This window comes from Citrus clementina, unplaced genomic scaffold (assembly GCF_000493195.1).
Source record: "Citrus clementina cultivar Clemenules unplaced genomic scaffold, Citrus_clementina_v1.0 scaffold_5, whole genome shotgun sequence".
Classification (NCBI taxonomy): domain Eukaryota; kingdom Viridiplantae; phylum Streptophyta; class Magnoliopsida; order Sapindales; family Rutaceae; genus Citrus; species Citrus x clementina.
The window spans coordinates 38,384,511-38,410,920 of NW_006262201.1; the positions used below are offsets into that span (position 1 = coordinate 38,384,511).

Consider the following 26,410-nt stretch of genomic DNA (forward strand, 5'->3'; position numbering starts at 1 on the left):
TTTTTGGAGACGTACTGCAAAAATGGGGAAGCAGTCTAAATTTAGACAAGCAAGTAATAAACTGAAACCTTTTCTTTTAATTCATAGATAGATATCATATCATATCATCAGCTAGCTCTAGCTGTATGTAGCCTGCGGATAGCGATCCCCATAGCCAGTAGCCTCCTCCATGCATCCCCAAAGCTTTGCAAATAATTATACCCCAGAGGCTACTGACTCTACAGCAAGCAACGTATCTGATCACAGGAAGCAGAGAGATCTGCAGATGACAAGCCGACCCCCAATTTATGGAAAGCTTAGCTTCAACCTTCAAACTCCTCTCTCTGCCCCCCAAAAAAGCAAATAAAATCCCACATCCAGACAAAATGGGAAATCTTTTTGTGTAAATGTTGAGTGATTGATTGTTCACTTGTGGAGCACAGGGTCATTTTTTTTTGTTTAATATCATATCACATTATATTCAAGTTCTGATTAGATTCTCCAGCTAGCTAGCTATCTCTCTGCTGCATTTTCTGAAGGGAAAATGAATGTCATCACGATCGTAATTCATTACTACCCTTCTTGTCAAATCTCATTTGGCCATTGCTCTTGAAGGGCCCAAAGAGCTGGTGTTATTGCTGTATTTATGATACCCATCTCCCGATTGCCAGTTCTGCAAAAATGCAAAATCGTCTAGAGATTCGAGGAATGTCGACGTGGCTCTGCCATTGTCTTTTTTTCTTTGATGAGATTGACGTGGCTCTGCTTTATAACAACTGTTTGTTCTTTTCTGGGTAAGTTTAACCTTCACCTGAATGAACCATATTTGCTTAATCACTACGTGGCTGCACGGATAATAATAATAAGTTAATAACAGGGAAAATATTTTCTAAGTTTCAATTATTTCTTGACAGCGGCTACTTAAAAATCTATTGATGGAAGAGTGATTGTGCCACTGGTAAAGCTTAATTAACGAGATAGCGAAAGGACGGTTATTTTATATATCTTATGACAACTCAAAAGTGTGTTATCTAATTCCCTAAAGGATATGCCATATTATAAAATATTTGGGAGTCGTGTATAACTTAAAAATGGGTTCGCCCTACATATTATAGTATAATATCTTCTCTCTATTATTAAAAAAACTCATGAAAATTTATCAAAACTAGAAGCCCCAGTTATTAAAAAAGGGGAGGAAATATTTTTAAATCTGATAGAGAGAGAGAGAGAGAATGAACAATCTGATCGGCAGCCTTGATAACAGCGGTAAGAAATTTTGTCTTTGTCGGCTTCTAGTCCTTTTTGCCGCTTGACTTTGTGTATACACTGTTACGTTTGTTTCTAGAGTTCCAGAATATTCTTCTTAATTACTTGAAGCCCAATTCTCTCATCAGAAATTCTATCCAGATTTTGATTAAGACGTCACCCTTTAATAAAGTCTTTAGCTTCATCACCATTCCCCTCTGGTTTTCCCATTGCCTGCCCATTGGATTTATTTAACTCTTGAATTAAATTAACAAATATGTACATGCCAACACAACACATGGCGTCGTGAAAGAAAAGAGAAGACTGAAGAGTTGTATTAACTTGTGTGTGTGTGTGAGAGATATTTAAAACTGCTGTGCCCAAATCATTCTCCGTGATGTCATCGTAAAGACTCAAATTATCCGTTTTGCTTTCGTACTACTACCTCAAAGCCAACAGACGTGAATTTAGATCAAGAAGAGAAAAGCCGATATGTGTATTGTATATATGGACGAAACTACCTTGCCTCCGTTATACCAAACACCCAATTTTGACATTTTCTTTAACAGTCCTCATTATTCTTGGTAAATAATAAAAACTATAAATTTTAAAAACTTTACACAATAAGCCCTAATTAAAAATATAATAATTTTAGAATTCTAAAAAATTTATTTAGCATTTTCTTTAGCAATCTCTACTGTTGTTGGTAATATTAAAAACTATAAATTTCAAAAATTTTACAAAATAAACCCCAATAAAAATATGAAAATTTTAAAATTCTAAAAAATTATTCTCTCTCGGTTTTCTTCTCAATCATTTTTGTTCTGCTTTGATCTTAATTTATTCATTTATCCAACATATAATTCTTCTAAAATATCAAAAAACAGAGAGTCTTATAACCACATAATTAGATTAATTTCTTGAACACAAAATCTCATAAAAATAATGCTTGCATTCTCTTAAAAGAAATCTATTGTGTTTATTTTTATTTATTTTTACTACTATAATAAGAAAAGAACTATATCTTGCTCTCTATAACAAAATCTAAACAATTAGGTTCTGTTGAATGTGGTTAAAGATGGTGACATGTGTTTATTTTATTAAAATTTAATTCCAATATAGTGTTTGGCATGGATAAGTAAATTAAGAATAATAGAGTTTGTGCCAACTAAATTATCATATGATAATTAATTTTTTGCCCTAAGGGGACCCTTTGAATAATTTTTTTAGACTAAATTTATATCTTATGCTAACAATTATAAGGTTATATGATGTTGAGCAAATTTATAGAAAGAAAAGTTAAGTTTCATTTCTTTAGTTAAAATAATTATTTATCCTTATAAGTAACACTATATTAAATGGTAAAACATTAAATGGGTATTTTATTTAAAAAAAATTATACTAAAAAATGGGATTTTTTGTAATTGATATTTTAAATAAATGGATGAGGGGAGTATTTTAGCAAGTTAAAATAATCCATCCATATTTTTGTATATCTAAATATATTCATTTATTAAATTACCTGGACTCATAAAAATCATAAAATATTTTGATGGACTTATGTGTCAAAATCTTAAAATTTAACCTTTTCTTTTTTTTTATGAAAAAAGAGGGGCTGCAGCGTTAATAACCAAGTAATTGCATCTTTGCCGTTGGAATAGTTTTTACAACTTTTGGATTGGATCTAATGGTTGGATCACAAAAAGACAAAAAATGAGGTACCAAATCACGGTTGCAAGCTAGCTGGACCCTTGTATATATAGGCATTAGCAAGACCAAAATTCTTAACTTTCGGGGCCTACTTTAACAAAATGACTCAAAATCAAAAATTGGCTTTAAAACAAGCGAAAACCATCATCACCAAAACTGATAAGACTCTAGTAGGTCTTGTCTATGGCCTCAGGATATTTCAAAATCGATGACTTCAAAAAAATACAAAACCCATCCATCATCATCATCATCACAAAACTGAAGTCACATATCATAATCTTATCTTCTCTTCTATCCTCTATGGCGTCCAGATTGGAGCTAAAATATAAAAGGACAGCATGTTGAAGTGCTTTTTTCTTCACTTTGGTCCACCCCCAATTCATTGTTCGGTGAAAATGTGACTTTCTTGCAATTTGTTGAGAGCCATTTTGACTGCATGTAACTAGCACTTCTCCATGGAGGAATGTGAAGCCCCGTCTCTTTGAGTGATTTTCTGCAAGCAGGGCAAAGCAAAGATACTATCTCTTTCAACTTCTTCTCAGTGCCAACAAAGATTGAAGGAAGAGCGTCAATAAGCTCTTTGTAAGCTCTCGTTGGCCTTGCCACTTCAAACTGTGACCTAAAATCCATGTCCACTATCAACCTTGTTGGTACCCCACCATTTAATTTCTTGTCCCTCATCAAAACTTCAACGTACTCGTAATTACCTGTAAATCGGAAAACTTGAATGCCCAAAAATGAAAAATAAAAAAGAGCAAATATATATATAAACAAAAAGAACTACATTTCAGAAAGACGAGAGAGAGAAAATAGAAACCTTGAGAGAAGCTACAAGTGGATGTAGATTTGCAAAGGGAAGCATCATAGCCATCCATTTTCAATTTCATCACAAGCCATTTCTTTTGATTTCTTGGACTCTCTCCTATATTTTTGTCCAAATACATGGATGTCTTCTCACAAATCTCTACTTCATCATCAGTGCGTTTCCCAAGAACTTCCTATACATACATAAACCACACAGTAGGAAGGTTACAAAAATAAAAAATAAAAAAGTGAAAAAAATAAGAAAAGAATAAAAGGACCCAGAAAAGAAAATGATATATGTATAAAGAAGAGAAGCAAAAATGAAACACAGGAGATGTAGACCTGTAAACTGAGATATGTGGATTGATGAAGAGAATGTTTAGAAGATGATGCTGAGAAACTCGAAGATGAAGAGCCTGCAGATTCAATGTAGTCTTTGACCATTTGATCAAGCTCGTCTTCTCCTATGCTGCCCATTTTTCTGATGATTCTTAGACCGTACGAAACTAAGAACATATGGTGTTGACTGTTGAACAAGTCTTCAAATGAGCTTCATTTTGTCAAAAAAATCTAGTAAGCCTTTGTGGATCCATACACTGATTACTGGTGCTGTCTTGTTTTGTGATTAGCAGCTGGGTTCTATTTATATGTCACAATTATGATGATATCATAAAAGTAATTCTTTTTCCTTTTTTTTTTTGGGTTTAAATGAAAAACAAAAACAAAACAAATCCACCATGCAATGTCATCATGGGATGAATGATTGTCGTCATGTTTCGTTCCGCTGCCCTGGATTAAATGTTACAGTAATCACAATTATTTTTTCTTTATTAATTCTTAATTTTTGCCTTTCAAGTCAGTCACAGCCTCACAGGTTCGTAAACCGTAACATAAAACGGTTGTGAGAACATTTCTCGAAGCTCAATAATTGTGAAGAGTGTTCGATAATAAGTACTTTGAGCTTCATTTTGAAAGTTAAAATGGATTACTCTTGCAGTCTTGCTCAACAATTATTTGATGAAAGATCTATTATTTAATGCTTTCATTTCACACAGCTCAAAATCTGGCAGTGACGCCACCGTCGAAAAATGCAGCCTTCATTGTCATGACTTTTTCTCTTACAGTTCCTTTCTAATTATTAAATTGGTCATTTGGCCCGCCACATCAATTGCTACAACTTCTACGTTAATGTGATTAGGATAAGGATCAATTCAGATTTCCACAATCCACGAGATTATTTTGTTAGTAGCTTGGTGGAATTAATAACCTTTTAAGTGCCACTTCGGCCTTGGCTTGTGAGGGCAGCAGTTCTAGCCCCCACAAAAGTATTGTGGGAGCTAAATGTTCTTTATATCATTCTTCCTTGCGAAATGCATGTGGAGTATGGACATCCTCTCCTATGAGAGGTTATTTGTATTGGGCATGTACTTCATAGAATTCATTGTAATAATGTAAGTCCCAATCATGTATATCTGATTGTAAATATCAGTGTAATACCTCTGCTACAATAAGCAGTTGTTGTAAATATCTGTGTAATGCAGTAATCTGATGATTAATCAGTCTCAAAAAAAAAAAAACAACCTTTTAAGTAATGTTTTACTAGTATTTCACACACACACATATATGTATATATAAATCAGAAAACTTTGATCATATTAAAATTATAAATAAGTTTTAAAAACTTATAAAATATAAATTTTAATACACTATAAGATAAAATACACTGTATTAAAGTTTGTATTTTGTAATCTTTTAACTTCTCTCTAATTTTAAGATGGTAAGAGCTCCTTAATTGAAATATTTTTAATACACTCACACAATCAACAACACTTCTATACAAAAGGCAGACATATCATATAAAATCATTGATGCATATTCACATAGAAAATATTATGGATTGCTAAAAAAGTCTAGTCAAAAAGATTGTTGGTAATCATAATCTTAGGGGGTTTTGATGATGTGAGAGTTTACGTTGTGTTTCCTTGTGTGTGCGCGTGTGTGTGTGTGTGATTGCATGTGTGTGGGTGCGTGTGTTTGCATGTGCGCGTGATGAGGACATATTCACATAGTTTAAGTAAGGATGCACGTCAAAACACAATTATATATATATATATATCAATGCATATTGTGTTTTTTGTCTATTAGTGTATTGAAATTTGTGTGTTTTTATTGAACATTTTTTCTCTGTAAAAACAAAGAATGTCTTCACCAAATAATTATTATATATATTATATTTTGATATATATATTATGTCTATTTCTTTTGTATGCTAACAATACTCCCAAGAGTAATCTATATACAATATTGGGGATCTACTAAATAAATGTGTACATGATGTGATATATGTACATTCCATGCCAAGCTCTTCCACCTATTTGACAAACTATGGTAATTTGAGACTACATTTTTGTTTAGATGAATGTATTATATAAAACAAAAAATGTTATCTTCGGAAACCGTCTAATAGCATATGATAAATTGCTTATATTTAGATACGAGAAGTCGAGAAGAGGTCCATCAAGTCTTCTTTGTACACGAGCGAAATTGATATTATTCTAATGTACAATAGATCTTAAGAGATAGTGATATGTTTCTAATTTTATTTATCGATGGATTTGTAATGTAATTTTTTTTTAATAAAAATTTCATTTTTTATTTAATAATTTTGAACAAAATATATAAAATAAAAGGGGAAAAAATGGAGGAGATAGCTTAACTATAAAAGGCTTATATTACAATTTAATAGAAAAAACGTTAAATGATCAATGCAATGGATTTTTTTTTTATTACATGAGACTACTGCTTAGGATACAACATATTATATGATACTAAATTGGTATTTACAATCATTTAATAATTAGGATTAGTTTACATTAAATCTCATGTAGCATTGCTTAGATTTTAACCCTCTCAAATATTCGGGATGTTTCAACCTTCAATCAAGAGATGAATAATGAAATTTAAATTAAACCCCTACAATATTTCTATGGGGATTCAAACCACTTCCCTCACACTTATGTGGGAGTGGCTCTAGTCACTAAACCTTAGTCCAGTGGTTCAATGCAATGGATTTAGCCCTGAAGTTTCTGCAAAATATGCCTTCACACCAAATTAATCCAAAACTAACATAATTTATACCTTTTGTATTGAATAATCATAATGATGTAGGTTGAAATCAAACCGATGTTGATATTATTCAAGGACTTGAGTTAGTTCTAACAAACAAAATTAACTGGTTATCTTATGGATGGACAATCACGGGTCAAATCAAACCAACACATTGTCAAACAACAAAATATTTAGGTAACAAAAGTAATTGAAAAAAAAAAAAAGAGAATATTTTTCAATTGATAACTAGTTTTCATTAAACGTTTTTAAATCGTCCTCTATATATAGATGAAAGTACTTAAATCATCCTATATATATATGGATTAAAAAGTATTCGATTAAAATGTTTTAACATTAAATTATTTTCAAGCGACAATCTAAAGCTCAATTAAAAAAAAAAACCGATAATTTTGAAAGTATAGCTGTCAAATTGTTTGAAGAAAATTTAAGAATGTGCCATGCAATTGCAAATCACAAAATGAAAAAAACAAATGAAAGAACCTGCCTGTCAGCTGATGACGTGTAGCGTGTTACTACGTGGAAGTACCTGCAGCCAGTTATAAAATAAAAGCCACACCTCGGTCACAGACATCACTACCGTAGCCTAACACCTCACCAAATCCACTGAACCATCCCAAGGAGTAACCAATATCAACGGATCGTATCTCGTCTGTGGTCGCCACTAATCCACTCTTACCGTGAGGATAGAAAATTCAATTGTACAAGAAAACAAAAACCTATGTACGTTCCACTTTGCCAACCGCCTAAGCAAAAATCAGTTTACTTCCGTTCCCTCGTACGACGCGCAACGCAAAATCCGATTTTTTTTTTTCTAATTTTTCTCATTTTCGCGGAAAGTAATCGCTCTAAAATTTTCCCGGGAAATTTTTCAATCTCAGGTGTGAAACTTAACCGTGCTTTCATTTTCTTTTGGCATTAAATTAATCGAATTATTTGGCGGCTTAACTTATTTATAATGTTATGTTCGAGTTCTCCAGGTTTAGGGTTTTGAATTTGATTGCTTAACTTTTCTGGATGTGTGTGTGTTTTTTTTAATTAGGTTCAATTTAAGTGGTTGAGGATTTATTATTAGATTCTAAGATTGTTTTTGTTGACGAGAAAGCGAAGAGAATAGAAAATATTGGAGAAACTTGGGTTTTGTGTGTTAGTTTGTTATGTATTTTTATTTTTACTGTAATGCAGCTGAAGTAAGCTCAGTGTTTGTCTCAAGTTCAGTTTCACAGGGTTTCTGCTTTCATTTGACACAGTTTTTGGTTCTATATGTTTTCTTATTCATTATTAAGTTCATAGTAATTGAGTATTTTATGGTAAAGTAGTGCAAACGTCTCTGGTGGAAGAATAATGATTAATGTGAGTTCTTCGTAGGTAAGATAATTAAACCAATAAACTTATGGACTAATCTCTTCAGATGGTCCTGTATAAAGCTCTTAAAGGTTAATAAATTATGTAAGACAGAAGGTTTGAGATGAACTTGCCAATGATGAAGCCTAGTGTATTGTTGTATCTAGAAAGAATCTTTTTTGGTTTCTTTCTGAGGTATCTTTCTGGTTAACAAGTTGATTATTGATTTCAATGGGATTCATGGTCTCATCTCATTATTTACTGTGGGAAAATCCTAGCACTGATAATTTTTTTTTCATGTGCTGACGTCTTTTTCCCTCTGTGATTGCTCCTTCAACAAGGTTAGGACATGTTTTCCTGAGGCTGGTTTTTGGTAGTTATTAGATATTTTTTGACAAAAAATTATGAGGGTTGTTTGGCTGAGGAACCATCTATGGAATTAGATTGGGCTGAGGGTAGTTGCTGGTTAGGTTTTTCGTTTTGTCAGGGCTTTTAATTCTTGACGGCGACCGATCAATTTGGATATTGTATGGATTGGCAGATCACCATCCTAGATTAACCAATACTAAGGATAGGCTTGTGATGTACACAAACGAACTCACATAGACAGAGGCGAATAACAGCTGATGATCAATTTGTCAATGATAGAACAAAAATGGATGTATAAAAGCTGATTAAAAAGTGCAAGGTTTTAAATTGAACTTGAAGGGGTTTAGGCTTAAAAGGCCATGGTCTAGGGCATTTTCCCCGAGCCTTACTCCAATAAATGTGTTTGCTTGTCTTACCCATTAAATAATTGAAAATGATGTGGGTTGCTGGCGTGCTTATTTGTTCATAATTTGGTTTAGTTGCTAATTTTCTTTTATTGGAGTTGATGCATACTTTGTGGTGAGACAGACGGGTGCAAAACAAATACGTCATGGCTACTGTTTTTCATTATTGGTCACCAGTAATATACATATTCAACAGTGTGATATACCGACAGGTTTGATCATAATTATTTGTTTCCTGTTACGTAATGCTTTGACAAATGTTATCCCATGATTTTTGCCAGCTTACTACGGTTCTTTGACTTGCTTAATTTTCATGACAGGTTTCCTGGTTCAATCATTCTTCCTCTATTTAAGACTGTGCTTGTGGTCATATATGATTCATAATAGTTTGAAAGAACCATTGGAGCACAAAGGAGGTTTGATTTCCCATGAAATATGGTAATTTGAGTGGAGGAGTTGTTTTCTCACCTTGATTGAAAGGAAAAACAGTTCCGACATGGGGTCTTGGATGAGTAGAATATAGCCGCGATCAAGCATATTGAAAAGTAAACAGAATTCATCACTTGGATCTGCTCAATGGGATGGAGGGGCATTTTATATGTTTTATTTTTTCTTCTCACTGTGGTCGAGTCATCGAGCAGGTCATTTAAAATTTGGTTACCCACTGTGGGTGCTGAATCAGACTCTGTCGTAGCCTACAGCTGGCCAGTTTTCACTGCAAGCTTATTTGTTCTTGTTGCTCTTATACTCTCCACGTATCTAATCATCGAACATTTAGCTGCGTATAATCAACCTGAGGTTCATGCTCACAATCCTTTTGTTGTAGTCCAGGTTTTCGTTTCATATTGTATATTTTTGGTGCTCTCATATTTCTTCTATTGAAAAAATGAGACAGCCTCATCTCCTTCAATTTCGCCGGCAGAGGTTCTTTCAGAACTGATCATTACAATTTGGATGTTTGATTTCAGGAACAGAAGTTCTTGATTGGACTCATTTTGATGGTTCCCGTTTATGCACTTGAATCGGTATAAAAAAATGAAACAGCCTCACCACATATAGGTTATGTGCTTCTATTACTAAATATCAGTGGACCAATAGTGAATTATGACTTATTCTTTGGGCAGTTTTTGTCACTGTTAAATTCAGATGCCGCATTCAACTGTGAAGTGATTCGGGACTGTTATGAAGCATTTGCATTGTACTGCTTTGAGAGATATTTGATTGCTTGCTTAGGTATTACAGGACGTACTCGATCTTGCTTGCTTTCTCTCATGTTCGGTTGGTAGAAAAATGTTTACTATCATAGTTATTAGACAACTAGCTGAAACATGCGTAAATACACTATACGTGTTTTCATAGTACAAGGCATTGTTTAATAATATGAATAAAGCATTATTGTTTGGTAAGGCATTGTTTAGTAATATGAATAGAAGCCATATTTTGTGAAGAATATCAATACCATGATATGCACGACTTAAATGTCCATGTTACAATGCTCTGTTATTACTTAAAAGAAATGATTTAAAATAATAATGTGCAGATAAACATCAAAGTTCGTTGATAAACTAAAACAGAGAGGCTATCCTGATGTATGTTACTTCATCTCTTCAATGGCAACATGACTCAGTTTATATTTCATGTATGATGCACATGTCACCCATGCATTATGTGCCCATTTTCATATGCACAGAAGACATTTTAAAGATTATGCCTTTGTGCTTTGGAAATAATTTTGTCAGAGGTTACTTGCATTATTTCCCCGCTTCCATTTTGTTATTCTTCTTAAAATAGGCATCTCTTAGCTAATATCTTATTTTTCTATTTCCTAAAATCAAATGTGATAGTCATTTGAATATTGATAAAAGTTTAATTTGAATATTGATAAAAGTTTTCTTTCTGACCTGACAATAATGCTGTGTACAGGTGGAGAGGAAAGAACAATTGAATTCATGGAAAGTCAGACGATAATTAGTACCAGCTCACCTCTTCTGGAAGAATCATATACCTTTGGAGTTGTAGAACATCCTTGTCCACTGAATTGCATTTTAAGGGATTGGCGACTTGGTCCTGAGTTCTATAATGCTGTAAAAATTGGCATTGTTCAATATGTATGTGTTTACTATTCAGTAGAAAGTTATGTTGTCAGATCTTTCTTTCTTTCCACCTTTTCTTTTCTTTTTGGTTTTTGTGGCTATCAGGTAGTTAATTTCACATTTACTTTGCAGATGATACTGAAGATGATCTGTGCTTTGTTAGCAATGATTCTTCAAACTTTTGGGGTTTATGGAGAGGGGAAATTTGAGTGGAAATACGGGTAAAGGGTCCTTAATAATTCTTTTTGAATCTCATACGCAACTGCTTTTTAAGTGTAGGGGGAGGCTTTGCTTTTTGAGTGCAGTTGCCCCTAGTATAATATTAAAATTTGATTCATATAAACGCTCCCACTTCTCTACCATCATTAAAACTAGTACTATGCGTTATTATCATTGTTGTTATCTGCATGACATGTTTATTTGCTTGCAGATATCCATACTTGGCAGTTGTTCTTAACTTCAGTCAGACCTGGGCCCTATATTGTCTTGTACAGTTCTATTCTGTCACTAAAGACAAGTTGGAACCAATTAAACCATTGGCCAAGTTTCTGACATTCAAGTCTATTGTATTCCTGACTTGGTGGCAAGGTATTATTGTTGCATTTCTTTTCTCAATAGGAGCTTTCAGAGGCTCGTTGGCTCAAGAATTGAAAACTCGAATTCAAGACTACATCATCTGTATTGAGGTAAGTAGTTTATATATTAGCATTGGTGGTTAATTCAATCAGGACTGTTCATCCATATTTTATTTGAATTTCTGATAGTTTTAAAGGGCTATTATTGTTAGAGGTTCTTATATCAAATCCGTGAAACAGATGGGGATTGCTGCTATAGTGCATCTTTATGTCTTTCCGGCAAGACCTTACAAGCGTGGAGAAAGATGTGTTCGTAATGTTGCTGTAATGACTGATTATGCATCTCTGGGAACACCTCCAGATCCGGAGGAAGTTAAAGACTCTGAAAGAACAACAAAAATGCGCATTGCTCGGCATGATGAGAGAGAAAAACGTCTTAACTTTCCACAGAGTGTTCGTGATGTGGTCCTTGGTAGTGGTGAAATTGTGAGATAGTTCCTCTCTCCCACTTTTCTTACTCACTGCTGTGCTTTGGTTTTTGGTAACTGCTTTTGAATGTTTTCCTGTGCTTTCATCTCTGTTTAATAACTTTGCATTTGTCATCTGCTCTCTTAGATTGTTGATGACATGAAGTACACTGTTTCACATGTTGTCGAACCGGTTGAAAGGGGAATTGCAAAAATTAACAAAACCTTCCATCAGATATCAGAGAATGTGAAACGACATGAGAAGGAACGAAAGAGAAGCTCTAAGGATGACAGTTATCTTATCCCTTTGAATTCATGGACAAGAGAATTCTCTGAAGTTCAGGATCATATTCCTGAGGGCAGTTTTAGTGACAGTAGTATCTCCAACGGGAAAAGACAGCACTACCAATCCAAAGCATCAAGGACTAAAGGCGGTAGATGATGTTCACACTCTTTTTTCTCCTTTTCTTACTTAGTTCAGGAGCACTATGACATGATTTTCAGGCAACATGGATATACGTTATTTGGTAAGTATACAAAATAAAAATGGAAAAGTACGCCGGGGTGGTGGGGGGGATTCTGAAAATTTCCTACTCTATTATTGGAGGCTTGAGCCTTTCGTGATGTTTTGTATTTCTAGGTTGAAGAACAGACTTTGCTACTAGGTTCCAAACAAAGAAAATGTACAGCAAAATCTCTAACAAACACTGCCGAACTAATGGAATTTTGATTCAAAAAAATAAAAAAATAAAAAAGGTTTGCTGCAGAATGTGGTGCTGTGCAAAAGCTTTTAGCTTAGGAGAAGGTATAGATGATGACATTGAGTTTGTTTGCAAAATCGTAGCATTGTCATTGTAAAGTAATTTCTTAATGCATGATGACGATGACTATTTCGTTGCTAGCCACTGGAAGCTGTGTAGTTTTTGCATGATATGCTCTGAATGTGGTCCACTTGTGTGTTTGGGACTTCGGGAGTTCATTGTATTTGTTTGCCAAAATGAAAGGATCAGGGCCTGATATACATGTACATTATACTAGATATTCGAACACTGTTTGGACAGAAAATGTTTTGTATTCACATAAAAATGCTAGGAATGTAACAATGTTTTAAATTTTTATGAGATAAATCAATTTTAGTGAGCATTTAATTAAAATTTTTAGGCGTGTTCAAATATTAATTAGTAAAACTGATTATCCTCATCATACAAATGAAAAGCATAGACCAAGGTTTGCGCAACCTTTATATGCATAAACCAATAAATATCCAATAAACAAAAAAGAAGACATTTTTTAAGTAATAATTCAACTATCCTTGAGGAAAAAAAAGGGAAAAGAGAAGTGAAAAAGAGGCAGGGGCCATATTGGGGTATAAGAAAGCGAACGAGGGTAAGACTGTCCATCTAAGACCGTTAAGCGGTGCTAGGGTTTTGCGCTTGGCATAAGTATTCGTATATATATACACACACTGACGGGATGCCTCTGAAGCCCTGTATCATCTGCAAATCCGCTCTCTCTCTCTCTCTCTCTCTCTCTCTCTCTCTCTCTCTCTCTCTCTCTCTAGTCTCTCATTCTGCAGAAATTTATAATTGATCTTTTAAATATGTAGATGGTAGCAGGATGAATGAAGGAAATATAAGGGGAGGGGGCTGTGATGAAGAAATAAAGAAAGTCATGCACCACGCTGAGTGATTAAAAGTGTGCTGATAATTCTTTCACACCCATTTTTAATCTGAGCCCTCTTCTTCTTTCAACTTGAAAAATCCTTTTTTTTCCTTCCTTTTTTTTATTTTTCACTAAAAAAATACTAATTAAGTAAAAAAAAAGGAGTCAAGTGATGGGATCTTCTTTTAGAAGATCGAACCATGATGCGGACCGTACAGCATTTTTTGCTTCTGGGGATAATCTTTGGTTTCTGATGGCTCCTTATTTTTCTCTTTTTTTTTTTCCTTTTTTATTTAATATATTTTCTCCTTCGTCATTTTTTAAAATTTCTTGCAAGTTTTCTTACCACCTCATCGTCTCTCTTTCTTTTTTTTTTTTTTTTTTGGGTTGGGAAGAGTCGGTTCAGTGATTAATTTGATAATCTTAAGTCTTTTGCACAAAATAAAGGCTAATCTGATATTTCCTTTGATTTGATAAACAGCGGCAAATTGTATAATTATTGGATATACTAAATAACAATATTGTGCTTTAGAAAAAAAAAATTTACGGACCAAAAATTTCTTCGATGGGCTAGAAGGTCCAAAGTTTTAAAATTGGGCCGTAATGGGCTTTTGGCGAGACCAGACCAATGGATCTATTTTTCCCATATTGTATAATTGATTTGTGATTGTAATAATGTACGGCAACATTCATGAGATGATCACTATTATTTTTCCTTTTTTTTGAAAAAAATTATATATATATATAAATATATCCACATTGGCCGGGGCGAGCCAGCAACCTTTTCGGACGATTGGTTATAAATCAGAGATGTTGAAAGCGAAGGACATCATTTTTTTTCCCTCTTAATTTTTTATCCGTAGATTCCAATTGCCTGCACAAACGGGTCAAACTTGTCGTTTAGGACTTTTAGTAATATTCTGTTGGTGTTGGGTTTATGGATATGAAGGATGCACATGCGCTGGCCAAAAACACTCGCTAAAATTTGAAAATTTCTGCAGAGAATCATACCGCCTCTAGTTTCTTATATTCTCTCAAATAATGACATATACTGTATATTTGTACCAAACAGGTCCATAATAATTAATAATAACCAAATACCCGTGGCTTGACGAATAGAGTCTTGACACTATTTTATACAACCAAATATAAATGGCTGGCTAATTAATTTCAGTAAAAAAAATATATATTTATATATAACGTATGTGAATGAAAAAAAAATTGGGTGGAGATAAGTATTTATTTTGTTGATTTTTTAGTGGAGTAAATATGTTTCTAATATTAATGAGAATAAAAATACGAGCTCTGCTATAATAAACGATGCCAATAAATATACTCTCTATCTATATACACACACACACAGAGTAATAATTAATGATAATAAGACCCCATGACCCCGGAGCGAAAATAAATCTTTCAACTACTACTACATTGGCAAATGGCAGCTTAGTCTCCGATTGACAATTGAATAAATAATAATTTGTCCGATGTTCATTTTGGTCACCAACTATTGGCTGTACTAGATGGCATCGTAACTAGTCTCAATATATATACAACCCCATTTCAGCCATAGAAATTTGGGACCCAATTTACAATAATTGATCTTCTTATTCTCAGAGGCTGGTGAGATGGCGTCTCCGAGCTTCAATGGAGACAAATACCGTTCTTACTTGCACGGAGAGGAAGAAAAAAATACCAAGTGGAGATTTGGTTCTGCTCCAAACTATGACGTCGTCGACAAGCTCTTTGAGGAAGGCAGAACCAAGGTGTACAAATTAAACTTCTCTTTACATGCATATTTAGATTAGCTAATTAACGTCTCTTTATCCATGTATACGATCTCTCTATTTCCTTATCTAATTAATTTTCCATCTTTTTTTGATGGAAGGTGTGGCCTCCGGGATCACTTGAGGAGAAGGTACAAAATCTTGTCAAGACTTGGGAAATGGAAATGTTCCATAAAACATGTTTTGAAGACTACAAATCAGTGGATCCAAATAACTACACTTTCAGCCTCAATGGTTAGTATTGTTGATGAGTACACCTTTTCAGTTAATTTTGGTACATCACGTTCCATATAAAGATTTATTTGGTAGACACTTGTTCGGGGTACGTACTAGTTGATATACTCTTGATTAGATTTCCTGTAGCAGCATGTAGGAAGTTTCGAGTATAATCAACTCATTCAATATGTAACTTATAATAATTTTCAATCATTCATCCACCCATATTTGGTTTGGCAACTAATAATTTTATTCTACACGACACCCTCATAAACTCTTGATTAGATAGCCTAGTGGGTTCATCTATATATGTGTGTGTGTGTGTGCGTGCGCGCAGGAAGGAAACCGATAACATTGGAAGAAAAGCGGAAGCTAGGTGGAGGGTACAATTCCTTCATGCAAACATCCTTGCCGGAGAAGTATAGGGGCTACAATCCGGCAGAAGAAACCGTAGAGTCATCTCATATTGCTTTCACGAAGGCATTTCCAAGAGGGTTTGCTTTGGAAGTTGTCCACGTTTACTCAGGGCCGCCGGTGATTGTGTACAAGTTCAGGCACTGGGGTTACATGGAGGGTCCTTTCAAATCCCATGCTCCAACTGGAGACTTGGTGGAACTTTATGGCATTGCCATTTTTGAGGTATATATATATATATATACATCGGCTATTACTACTATACGTACAACCAGCTAATACACTAGTACAATTACAGTTGTGATTCTTAACATCTTTTTGGTTTTTTTTTTTTTCTGGCGGAACTAATTAATTAATTAATAGGTGGATGAACAAATGAAAATCGTGAAAGTGGAGTTCTTCTTAGACCGTGGAGAATTGCTCGGAGGGCTTATGAAATTGAAAGGTGATAATAGCTGCGGCGAAGAGGAGGCCTTGAGCTGCCCTTTCTTGAGAAGCACCGGGTGAAACTGAAATAATTAACCAGAACAAATAAAAACAATCACAAGAACTGGATACTGGATACGAAGGGTTTTCCACTCTTGATATATGCTTTATCCCGTATGTGTATGATTGAACCAACTTTTTTTTTTTATTTTATTTTATTTTATACGAAGGGTCTTTAATGAATAATAAAACTCCAAATAAAAATATGAGTGGTTGTTATAGTTTAATGAGATCGCTCAGTTGTTATATTTAAACCTACGTTACATTACTTTTTGAGATCTCAACCCACGTTACTATTTGACCTGACTACTACTTGTAAATGCTTTTTTTTTTTTTAATTAATTATCCCCAACAAAACTCGCTCTCTCATTTCTTTTATTTTTCCTTCGATTACGTGATCGGTTGTTGAACAAGAACAAGAACCCTCGTTCTGATGATGGATTCATTCGCTATTTAATCAATAAATTATGGAAAGATAATAAAGTTTGGATCACCAGATTTTCATAATTTTATCAAACAAGGACAGATAGCTGCATCAAGTAGGTTCTGACCAAAATAATTTATACATAGCTGATCTTTTGACAGTCACACACACACTCATATAATTAATTTATTAGTACATGTGATAATTTAATATTAAAAGGGTATTCCAGTCGTTTTAAATATATAATTCACTGGTTATCAAATAGACAAACGCCGTCGTTACTGAGAGAAAACTTGAAAATTTAGGGACTAGGATGTTATTAGCTTAAATTAATCATTCAAGTCTCAACCACCTCATTATTCTTTAAAATAATAATAATAATACTAATAATCAACCACGCCAGCGGTAGCTTGAGCTTGGCCTATAATAATTGATTTTGATAAAATTGTTTGTCGTCAAATATCATGTTTGTCATTTAAGTAATTTAAGATTTTGGTTGATATTAAGATTGGACAATTGTATTATAAAAAATATAATATTAAAATATTTAATAGTATTAATTATTGTAGTTTAAAAGTTTAATTAGTTTGATCAATCACTTATATAATGAAAAATTTATAATAATTTTATTATTTTTGTTAAAATATTATTTAAAATTTATATTTATTATACATAATTAACTTTTATTTTTTAATTATAATTTTTTATCTACAACACTTTAGATTAAAAAGCACAATACTTTAATACCAAACAAAATATAAGTATGTCAGACTTTTTCAACTTTCCTGATACCACAATATTTTTTATATTTAGCTTTTTTTTATTTTTTTATAATTCAGTATTTTCCAACTTACATAGGAAGAAGTGCACCACACAGTTCAATGCATATGACCATCTTCATGTCTACTTCGAAAGAAGATGGCATCTTCAGATGATGATGTTGGAGTAGAACAGAGAGATAAATATCTTTCCCTCTTAGTCCTTCTTACAAGCAAATGGAGAGATGAATCTTACAAAATGGAGATGAAGAGTAGAAACAGGCAGGCGGATGAAGAGAAGAAAATTGTGATGGTAGGGTTCTTTTATGATCGTGGTGAGATGCCAGGCGGTCTCCTGAAGGGTACTAAAATTGATAGCTCTGCCTTCTGCTGAAGACGCATCTTCAAACTGTCCTGTCCTCAGAAACACAGGCTAGCTGAAGTAGCAACATCAAACTCTATATGATCTTTGCAAATGTGTAAACAATAAATTCTCATACTTGCGACTTCAGGATGATCTTTCAGATGGAATTTTAGACCAGCCGTTATGCTGTTCTTATATGAATCGTCACAATCCACAGATTTACACGTCATTGTCTCATAAAAATTACATTAAGCTATTAATATACTACTAATTCAACAAACTATTATCCATAAAGGTCGAAACTAAAATACTCAATTATCAAATGGTCAAGGAAACTGTAAAGCACGTATGGATCGAAAACAAATCAAGAAGCATGTTCAGCTAGAACATTAAAATGAACAGGGCTCGGTGCAGTTATAACATGAACTCTGCTTTCTCTTACAAGACAAATTCCTCTTCTCTGTTCTTGTTTGTTGAGAAGAAAAGGAAGATGAAAAGAAAAGAAGAGAAACACCGTTTTCTTTAAACATAATTTGAATGAGAAGATAATGAAGAATGGAAACAATCATAAAGAAACAACTTCACCATTTAGCCATTCACTGCCATAAAAAATTTACAGTACATAAATGATAATAAGAATAAAGATGTTAATGTAAAGGTAAGGCCTTTCTTTCTTGGACATTTTTCTTTCTACTTTGGAGATATGTTACTAGCACCTGTAAAAAAATCTTCCCCTACAATTTTCTCCTCTCTCCTTTTCTTTCTACCATAATGCCCCCTCCCCAAATAGGCCCTTAGCAGGAAAAAAAAAAAAACTTGGCCTAAAAAATTTTCAAGAAATTCATTGCCATGCATGTCCGGATATGAAAGCAGATTTCCTAAGCAACAAAAAATTCCCCCCAGTGCCTAACATCCAATAGCTAACACACTTGTCACTAAGCAAGTAGCTGATTATCAGCTCATCAATTCATCTATCTATATTATGAAATGAACAAAAGAAAAATATATTCAAGAAAAATTATACTAATATAGGTCAAGCATCTGTTTTGTGGTGCAGGTTATCTTGTATATTGAGAGGTAACATACGGCAGTTTATGTTCATTGGGCCCAAGGAAGAGACCCTGAATATGGAGCTGCCCCACAGTACCTGAACAAACCTTCAATTTCTGGACATCCATTAGGATATGGTATTGTACGATGAAATGGATCACGCCCTAGTTTTTTACGCCAAAGGGAACCCAAACACCCATATGGATCTTCTTGAAATTGAGAACGAACCAATGCCTCACCTCTCATAGCTGCTTCTTTCGAAGTTGTTGAACCTGGGGTGCCAGAATAAAAGAATCTCGACTCTGGAAATCCAATTGCTGAGCGATGCAAATGTGTAAATCTCTCCTCCTTAAAATCATAACTTACAACCTGTTGCATATGCCATAACATTGGAAAATTCAAAACCCATAAAGGAAAAGAGGCAAGAAACTGACAGGACAACTAACTAATCAGTTACAGAAAACTGAAATATTTTGTACTAAGGTATCATAGAAACTGATGGATTTTGCCCTCTCTGTAAACAAAGAATTATACATGGCAAGATAAACAAATGTATTATTTTTATAAAAGCATGTAGAGACTTGGACAAGCATGCACACAAACTAAGAGATATTGAGCTCAAAATCACAATAGGCTGTCAATCGACAACAGATCAAAGGCATCTCCTCTTCTCAAAAGAATCAGTGGAGGTTGAGATTGTCGGTTCTATCCGGGTTAATTGCATGAATATTATTTGCCAGCCCAAAAATGCAGAAAAAAATAATCAAAGGAGTGGTAGTTCATCTACAATTGTGGACATGAGGAACCTCCCTCATCATCTTTATTATAATCAGGAGGCAGACTACATTTAGCAAACATCTCTTTATTACAAACATTAAAACTTATTGGTACCAGAGGGCATGGATGTTATTGAGCTTTTAATTTGATCATCAAGGACAATTCTACCCTATTCTTCTAAAAGAATATGCATATAAAAGACCTTGTAAGCACATTTAGCAAAGTTAATGTGTATAATTTTACGTGGCCATTAGCCTCCATTTTTTTCCTAAAATCTGGTTCTTCTTACCTAACATAAAAATGAAATAACACTTTGAAGTTATTCCACTAATAAAACAAACAGAACACATGCAATACAATGGGCTTACAGTTATATTATGAGGATATGTGCCTGTAAGCTCACGGAATCGGCAAACACTAAATAGGAGATTTTCAAAGCTATCTCTTGCATGCTCTTCTGTCATTGCCCTCCATCTCACGCTTTCTTCGTTGCCTGGTAGAAAAATGCAAAGTAGCAGGACAACAAAAATCACATAGCTGATAGCCTTCATGCAAAAATTAAATTTAGGACTGAATAAAATAATTGCTGAAAAAATCCAGCTCTTATGTGTAAGGAGATACACAAATAATACGGAATTAAGAAACAAGGAAATTCTTTGGCACAAATAAAGCTTAATAAAAAAATTAGTCTGCAACAGCACCCAATTAACGTAAACAAGAAATAACCTCACAATAGGAGTTCTCAACATTTTCAACTTTTAACTCTGCTGAACTAAGCAAGTTAACCAGGTTATAGCACATAAAGCAATATACTTTGCTAAAGTAGCTTAAACTTATTGACCTAAATCTGGGTATTTTATAAAATCTATATAACTTCGTATGAACTACTATTTATTCAACATCAAGATGCCAATGCAAGGAAACTTATAAAGAAAAGCAAAAGAACTCACCAAACCATCCTTTTGATTCAGCAACAGTCCAATAACTCTGTGCCTCGCTACGAGGACCAGCATCTCTCCTAGTCTCACCCCCACTAAACAAAAGCAAAGCCTTGTCATCTTTGGCAACAATTTCAACTCCCTCCTGAATATGAGCCACAAAACTAGCAGCCTGACCAGGATGCTGCTGATAAGGCTCTAAAAACCAAGAATTCTCCTTATCAACCTTCCCACAACTACTACTCGTATAAATTGAATGTCCAGCAACCATCACAAGATTCTTCAGCTTCACAAATGGGTAATTATCACTTCCCACATTAAATTTTCGATAACCAATCGTTTGCCAATAATGGCTCTCGTATGCTAACAGAATCACCAGCACACTTACAGCAAATGACAAGGCAATGCAGAAAACAAGAATAGGGTGCAGCTTCTTGTAGTAGCTAAAGCGGTTAGCAAAAGATTTGATCATCTTCAAAGGATGAAGTGGTAATTTTTTAGATCTTCGTGTTCTTTTAATGGTTCCCGATTCTATATCAAAATCACAACTTGGATATGCAGTGAAAGACTTGGGACTATTTGAATTTGACCCAAATGAAAAACTTTTCATGATAGGCTCGGTAAAGCTTATGGGTTTATAACGACACTAAAATTAGGCATAACCAGATGAGAATTCAAGGCAATTATGAAATGAGATCAGAAATACTATTGATTCAATCCTAATGATCAAGCATTTTAACAAACACGGAAGGAAACTGTTTTGATTTAAATATTAACATTGTAGAGACTGATAAAGACAAAACCACACAAAACAAATAATGCCGAGAAAAAGAATTCAAGCGGGAATTTTGTATGGAGAAATGAAATTTGGGTTGAATTTGGTAAATTTGAGCTGTGCAAAAGCGAGAGCTCACCAAGCAATTTATGAAATTATTGAATATCTTTTATCGGCAATTACAAGATCCACGTTTGTAGAGAGCTCTTTGCGTTAAATAATGATTGATTAAAGAGTAGACTTTGGGGAAAAAAATGAATGTGATGAGCAGATTTTCGGTGATCGAAATTTTTTTTTTCAAAATTTTAGAGTGTTTTTGGGGAGATGTAGACGAAGAGTCAAATGGACCCGCCCAAGTGTTTTTTTGTTTCGTGTCATTACATGGATCCATTTAGCCAATACTTTTGGACTTTAATAGATGGCCCTGAAGCCCAAATAAATCTGAAATCATGCGCGAGTAATGCTTCACTTTTCAACTAGTGACGGCTATGTTTGGCGTCCAAGTCACGTGCTTTTTAAGTTATAATTGTTTTGAAAAAAATATAATTATAAAATAAAAATAATAGTATATATTAAATATAATTTTTAAGTAATAATTTTGTCAATATTTTAGTGCAAATTATTAAAAATATAATAATTTTTTATCATACAAGTGTAAAATTAAATTAATTGAACTTTTAAATTATAATTTTTAAGGTACAACTACTTAATCTTAAGTTCAAATAAAGCCTAAGTGTGATAAGATGCTTGGGTGTGTGGTTGCGCAAGTGTCAAGATCCCATTAGGAGAGTTGAGCTGTGAGGCTCACAATCCTCCAAAGAAAACCTGACATGTGCAGTCGCAAGTGATCAACCATCTCTTAATTAGTTAATTATATATTGAGATGGTGAAATGAGTAATTGTACAAATTATAAAATTAAACTAACGAGTGCCATAATGAAATGTTGGGTGGAATATTACTTTCTAGTTTTAATTCTATTCAAAATAATCAATAATTAAAAATTCAATGGTTTGATTAGAATGGTTTATTACCATAAGAATACTAAAGAAACTCAAAAATAGCACTAGAGTCTAGAGATTAAATCATTTTTTGGAAGATGTATAAATTGTCTTTTGTGCTTATTCAGATCTTTGAAGCTTAATTATGTTTGTTCTAGTGGCTCTCCAATTCTCTTAAGTAAGCATACAGTTCCGTATTGGAGAATATGTGAAGATTCCCATGCAGAACCTGGAGCAACTTTTTCGCAACAAAATGAATTTGAGAGAAAAAAATCCACAAACAGCTGCGACAAATTGCTGGGAATAAAGGAAAATTTTCTTCTATATATATCCTCCGGTGGCATTTTGTGGGGCTTAGACGGCTAAGACTTTAAAAAATATAAATAAATAAATGGACCAATAAAGCGTCATTGTCTCTAATTCATATAACTAAAACGACGCATTGGATTCACCGTTTAAGAATATTTTGCCGTTTGGTATATTTCATTTTGAAAATTGCCTTGGTTAACTAATGTGGGATATGACATTAATTCTCATTCCTTTGGTGTACCTTTTAGGAATCGTATATGCAAGCATCGGGATGTGACTCTTTTAGGAACGTATCCTCATAAAAGCACCTTATTCGTATGAAATAGAAGGGAAAGTTCATCACAAGAAAAGCATGGTACCTCTTTGTTGCATAGAAACAGTTTGCCTTGTTTCCTTAAATTTTTGTTCATAGCATTTGCATAAACAGTAGAAATCAATTCATTTTTAGAATATTTGCAATAATGCTTCATAGGGCCAGACAAAAGAAAGCAGTATAACTGTTTCTCCAAGGCAGCATAGTCATTTTCTTTTTGTTTTATTTGGTTCAAAACTTTCCCAGAAACCAGCATATACATCAAATTATGCCAGACTCAAAGTTCTCTATAGCCTCTCCAACACATACCTCTGCATCTGACGCAGACATGCATTCTGTGAAATATGTCCATACAATTTCTGAGGCGGGTCGCCTTCTCCCTTCAGCGAGCCAATGGAATTCCACTGAAATTGATTTCAACCTTGCCCCTCAATCTTCTAATTCATATGGTTCACTCCCTTCAAGATACTCGAAATCTTTCGATTATGATCTTGTTATCACTGATAAAGCATACTTCAAACGTTTCCTTTACATTTCTGCCTCGGCAGCTCTTCTCATCCTGGCACTTGTTCTCCTCATACATTTCTTGCCTCACAAGCATCATCCCCACAGCCCTACAAAGAATCTCACTCTTGCTGTAAACCAAGCTCTAACATTCTTCGATGCTCAAAAGTGTAATATTCTGTATCCGCATTCATATCATACCTTTAAATCATTTCTCTTGTTTATCATTGTTTTTTTTTTTCCTTTTTTGGTTCAAATTCGTTATGAGAATTCTTTTTGCAGCTGGGAATTATCCGAACTACAGTCCTGTGAAATTCCGAGGAAATTCAGGAATGCAAGATGGAAAAGTAAGCAACCTGAATGCTGATCTTGTAGGTGGTTTTTATGATTCCGGCAACAATATAAAGTTCAGTTTCCCCACAGCTTATGCTGTTACCATCTTGAGCTGGAGTGTAATAGAGTACCAAGAAAAGTATGCCGAAATTGGCGAGCTTAGTCATGTAAAGGATATTATCAAATGGGGTTCTGACTATTTGCTCAAGGTCTTTGTTCCTACAAATTCCACTCCTGATTCGACAATCCTTTATTCTCAGGCAAGCATTTTTGAAAGTTTATACCATAGTTTGCGTTCTTGATTTTAAAAAAGCAAATTTACCAGAAATATTATCTTCACTTTGATTTTAGGTTGGAAGTACTGGCAATGATACTAAGGTTAGCAATGATATCAATTGCTGGCAAAGGCCTGAAGATATGAGCTATGTGAGACCTGTTTCAGTTTGCGATAGCACAGCTTCGGATCTTGCAGGAGAAATCATTGCAGCACTATCAGCAGCATCAATAGTATTCAAAGATAAGATTATGTACTCAGGAGAATTAATCAAAGCAGCAGGGAAGTTGTATGAAGTCACAAGTAGAGAAGACCCTGGTCGTAAACAAGGAACTTACACAAAAGTTGATGCTTGTGGCGGAGAAGCAAGGGACTATTACAACTCAACCAGCTTCATTGATGAATTAGTTTGGGGAGGAACTTGGTTGTTCTTCGCTACTGGGAACAATTCTTATCTTGCATATGCTACTGAGAGATTTAAAGCAGCAGAGGATGAGGAAACAGAGTCTGAAAAAGGAATTTTCTATTGGAATAACAAGCTCACTGCTACTGCGGTAATTTTTGTTAAAGACTTTCGTGATGGAGTTTACGAAGATATTAAATGAGTACTTGCGGAGTAATTTTCTAGTTTGCATTACAGGTGCTGTTGACAAGACTTCGATTCTTTCGTGATCTTGGCTATCCCTATGAAGGTGCCTTACGATCTTCATCAAGTAGGACTGAAATCCTGATGTGTTCTTATCTTTCTGACCATATCTTCAATAAGACACAAGGTCTTTTTTTCAATTGCAATTCATTATATATGTATCAGTACATATGCATACGTGCAATGCATGCATTTTAATAAATCCTAAAATTTTCTTAATATAGGTGGATTGATCCTTTTAAGGCCTGGTTCTGGTGGAGCACTTGAGTTCGCTGCAACAGCATCTTTCCTCAGTAAGTTATACAGTGACTACCTTGATCTTCTGCGAAGATCTGGTGGGAGTTGTGGGAATGATGGCTTTTCCCTTCAAATGTTAAGGAGATTCTCCATATCTCAGGTTAAGTACAACAGGCTCTGTGTATGTGGCAAAATAAATCCTTCACTTGTTTGCTGAAAAGGATCTAGTTTTCCCTTGTTCTTTCATAGGTTCACTACATCCTAGGAGATAATCCTATGAAAATGAGCTACATGGTTGGCTTTGGAGACAAATATCCATATCAAGTTCATCATCGGAGTGCATCAATACCTTGGGATGATGGTCAGCATTACACCTGTGCAGAAGGAGATAGATGGCTATACTCAAAAGAACCAAATCCAAACCTTCTTGTGGGAGCAATGGTAGCAGGACCTGATATATTTGACAATTTTTCAGATGAAAGGGATAAGCCATGGTTCACTGAACCAAGCATTGCAAGCAATGCAGGTTTAGTTGCAGCACTCATTGCACTTCACGATCCTCCTCGCAAATCTTCAAATTCAGCTAGCTTGAATTTGGGCATAGACCAGACGGGTATCTTCGACAAAATTCATTCAACTCCTTCAAACCCTTAGAATCTTTCACCATATATTACTAAATTCACTAAGGATATGATAGAAAAGAGAACTCTGAATGCCAACACTCGATCAAGTAAGTTTGTTAGTTGAATACGAACATGTTCTATTAAGGATAATTCTACACTTTTTTTAACCAAATTAGAGGCTGATATAAGAAGGCACCATTGATCTTGAAGAACTCTGTTTCCATCTCTGGATGATGATTTGGAAATTTATGCATTACAGGATGGTGCCATTTATGGAAGCATTTTATGCTCGATCCTTGAATATTTCTGTTCTTGAGCAGATGGCAGTACCTTTTTCTTTTCTTTTCTTTTTAATTTTTTTGGTAACTATTTGTGCAAATTTCAGACATGGGCAGATACCAGTTT

General features: G+C 34.3%; 5 protein-coding genes and 1 non-coding gene across 8 annotated transcripts; 4 read left to right on the forward strand and 2 right to left on the reverse strand.

Annotated features, from left to right (window-relative positions):
* Positions 1-3,252: 3,252 nt before the first annotated feature.
* LOC18042019 lies at positions 3,253-3,809 on the reverse strand. Its single transcript, XM_024183852.1, has 2 exons — positions 3,752-3,809; positions 3,253-3,641 (listed from the first exon to the last, which is right to left on the reverse strand). Exons 1-2 carry the CDS (start codon positions 3,807-3,809, stop codon positions 3,253-3,255), a joined length of 447 nt encoding a protein of 148 aa, XP_024039620.1.
* A 3,646-nt stretch (positions 3,810-7,455) lies between these two features.
* LOC18042285 (protein LAZ1 homolog 1) lies at positions 7,456-13,173 on the forward strand. 3 transcript variants are annotated; one of them, XR_002905304.1, is made up of 10 exons: positions 7,456-9,193; positions 9,302-9,779; positions 9,950-10,006; positions 10,106-10,214; positions 10,905-11,089; positions 11,207-11,295; positions 11,505-11,760; positions 11,890-12,135; positions 12,265-12,643; positions 12,757-13,173. XR_002905304.1 is itself a non-coding variant. In XM_006434333.2 (10 exons), the coding sequence occupies exons 3-10, from the start codon at positions 9,558-9,560 to the stop codon at positions 12,556-12,558; spliced, it is 1,458 nt and encodes a 485-aa protein (XP_006434396.1). In that variant the 5' UTR covers positions 7,456-7,745; positions 9,106-9,193; positions 9,302-9,557; the 3' UTR covers positions 12,559-12,647. The 3 variants fall into 3 exon arrangements, 2 of the variants coding, with proteins under 2 accessions (XP_006434396.1, XP_006434401.1); XM_006434333.2 differs by lacking the exon at positions 12,757-13,173 and having other exon boundaries at positions 7,456-7,745; positions 9,106-9,193; positions 12,265-12,647; XM_006434338.2 differs by lacking the exon at positions 12,757-13,173 and having other exon boundaries at positions 7,456-7,745; positions 12,265-12,647.
* A 586-nt stretch (positions 13,174-13,759) lies between these two features.
* On the forward strand, positions 13,760-13,853 carry LOC112098709. The gene has a single exon (XR_002905818.1). It is a non-coding gene; the product is annotated as a small nucleolar RNA Z221/R21b (small nucleolar RNA).
* A 1,508-nt stretch (positions 13,854-15,361) lies between these two features.
* On the forward strand, positions 15,362-16,839 carry LOC18040656 (pathogen-related protein). The gene is made up of 4 exons (XM_006434353.2): positions 15,362-15,544; positions 15,667-15,799; positions 16,119-16,420; positions 16,559-16,839. The coding sequence occupies exons 1-4, from the start codon at positions 15,407-15,409 to the stop codon at positions 16,700-16,702; spliced, it is 717 nt and encodes a 238-aa protein (XP_006434416.1). The 5' UTR covers positions 15,362-15,406; the 3' UTR covers positions 16,703-16,839.
* A 2,376-nt stretch (positions 16,840-19,215) lies between these two features.
* LOC18042585 (uncharacterized protein C57A10.07) lies at positions 19,216-22,125 on the reverse strand. Its single transcript, XM_006434354.2, has 3 exons — positions 21,005-22,125; positions 20,423-20,547; positions 19,216-19,646 (listed from the first exon to the last, which is right to left on the reverse strand). The coding sequence occupies exons 1-3, from the start codon at positions 21,600-21,602 to the stop codon at positions 19,326-19,328; spliced, it is 1,044 nt and encodes a 347-aa protein (XP_006434417.1). The 5' UTR covers positions 21,603-22,125; the 3' UTR covers positions 19,216-19,325.
* Positions 22,126-23,455: 1,330 nt separating this feature from the next.
* Positions 23,456-26,227, forward strand: LOC18042586 (endoglucanase 10). Its single transcript, XM_024184680.1, has 6 exons — positions 23,456-24,062; positions 24,175-24,485; positions 24,577-25,053; positions 25,140-25,272; positions 25,370-25,542; positions 25,632-26,227. Exons 1-6 carry the CDS (start codon positions 23,657-23,659, stop codon positions 26,034-26,036), a joined length of 1,905 nt encoding a protein of 634 aa, XP_024040448.1. The 5' UTR covers positions 23,456-23,656; the 3' UTR covers positions 26,037-26,227.
* The last annotated feature ends 183 nt before the right edge of the window (positions 26,228-26,410 follow it).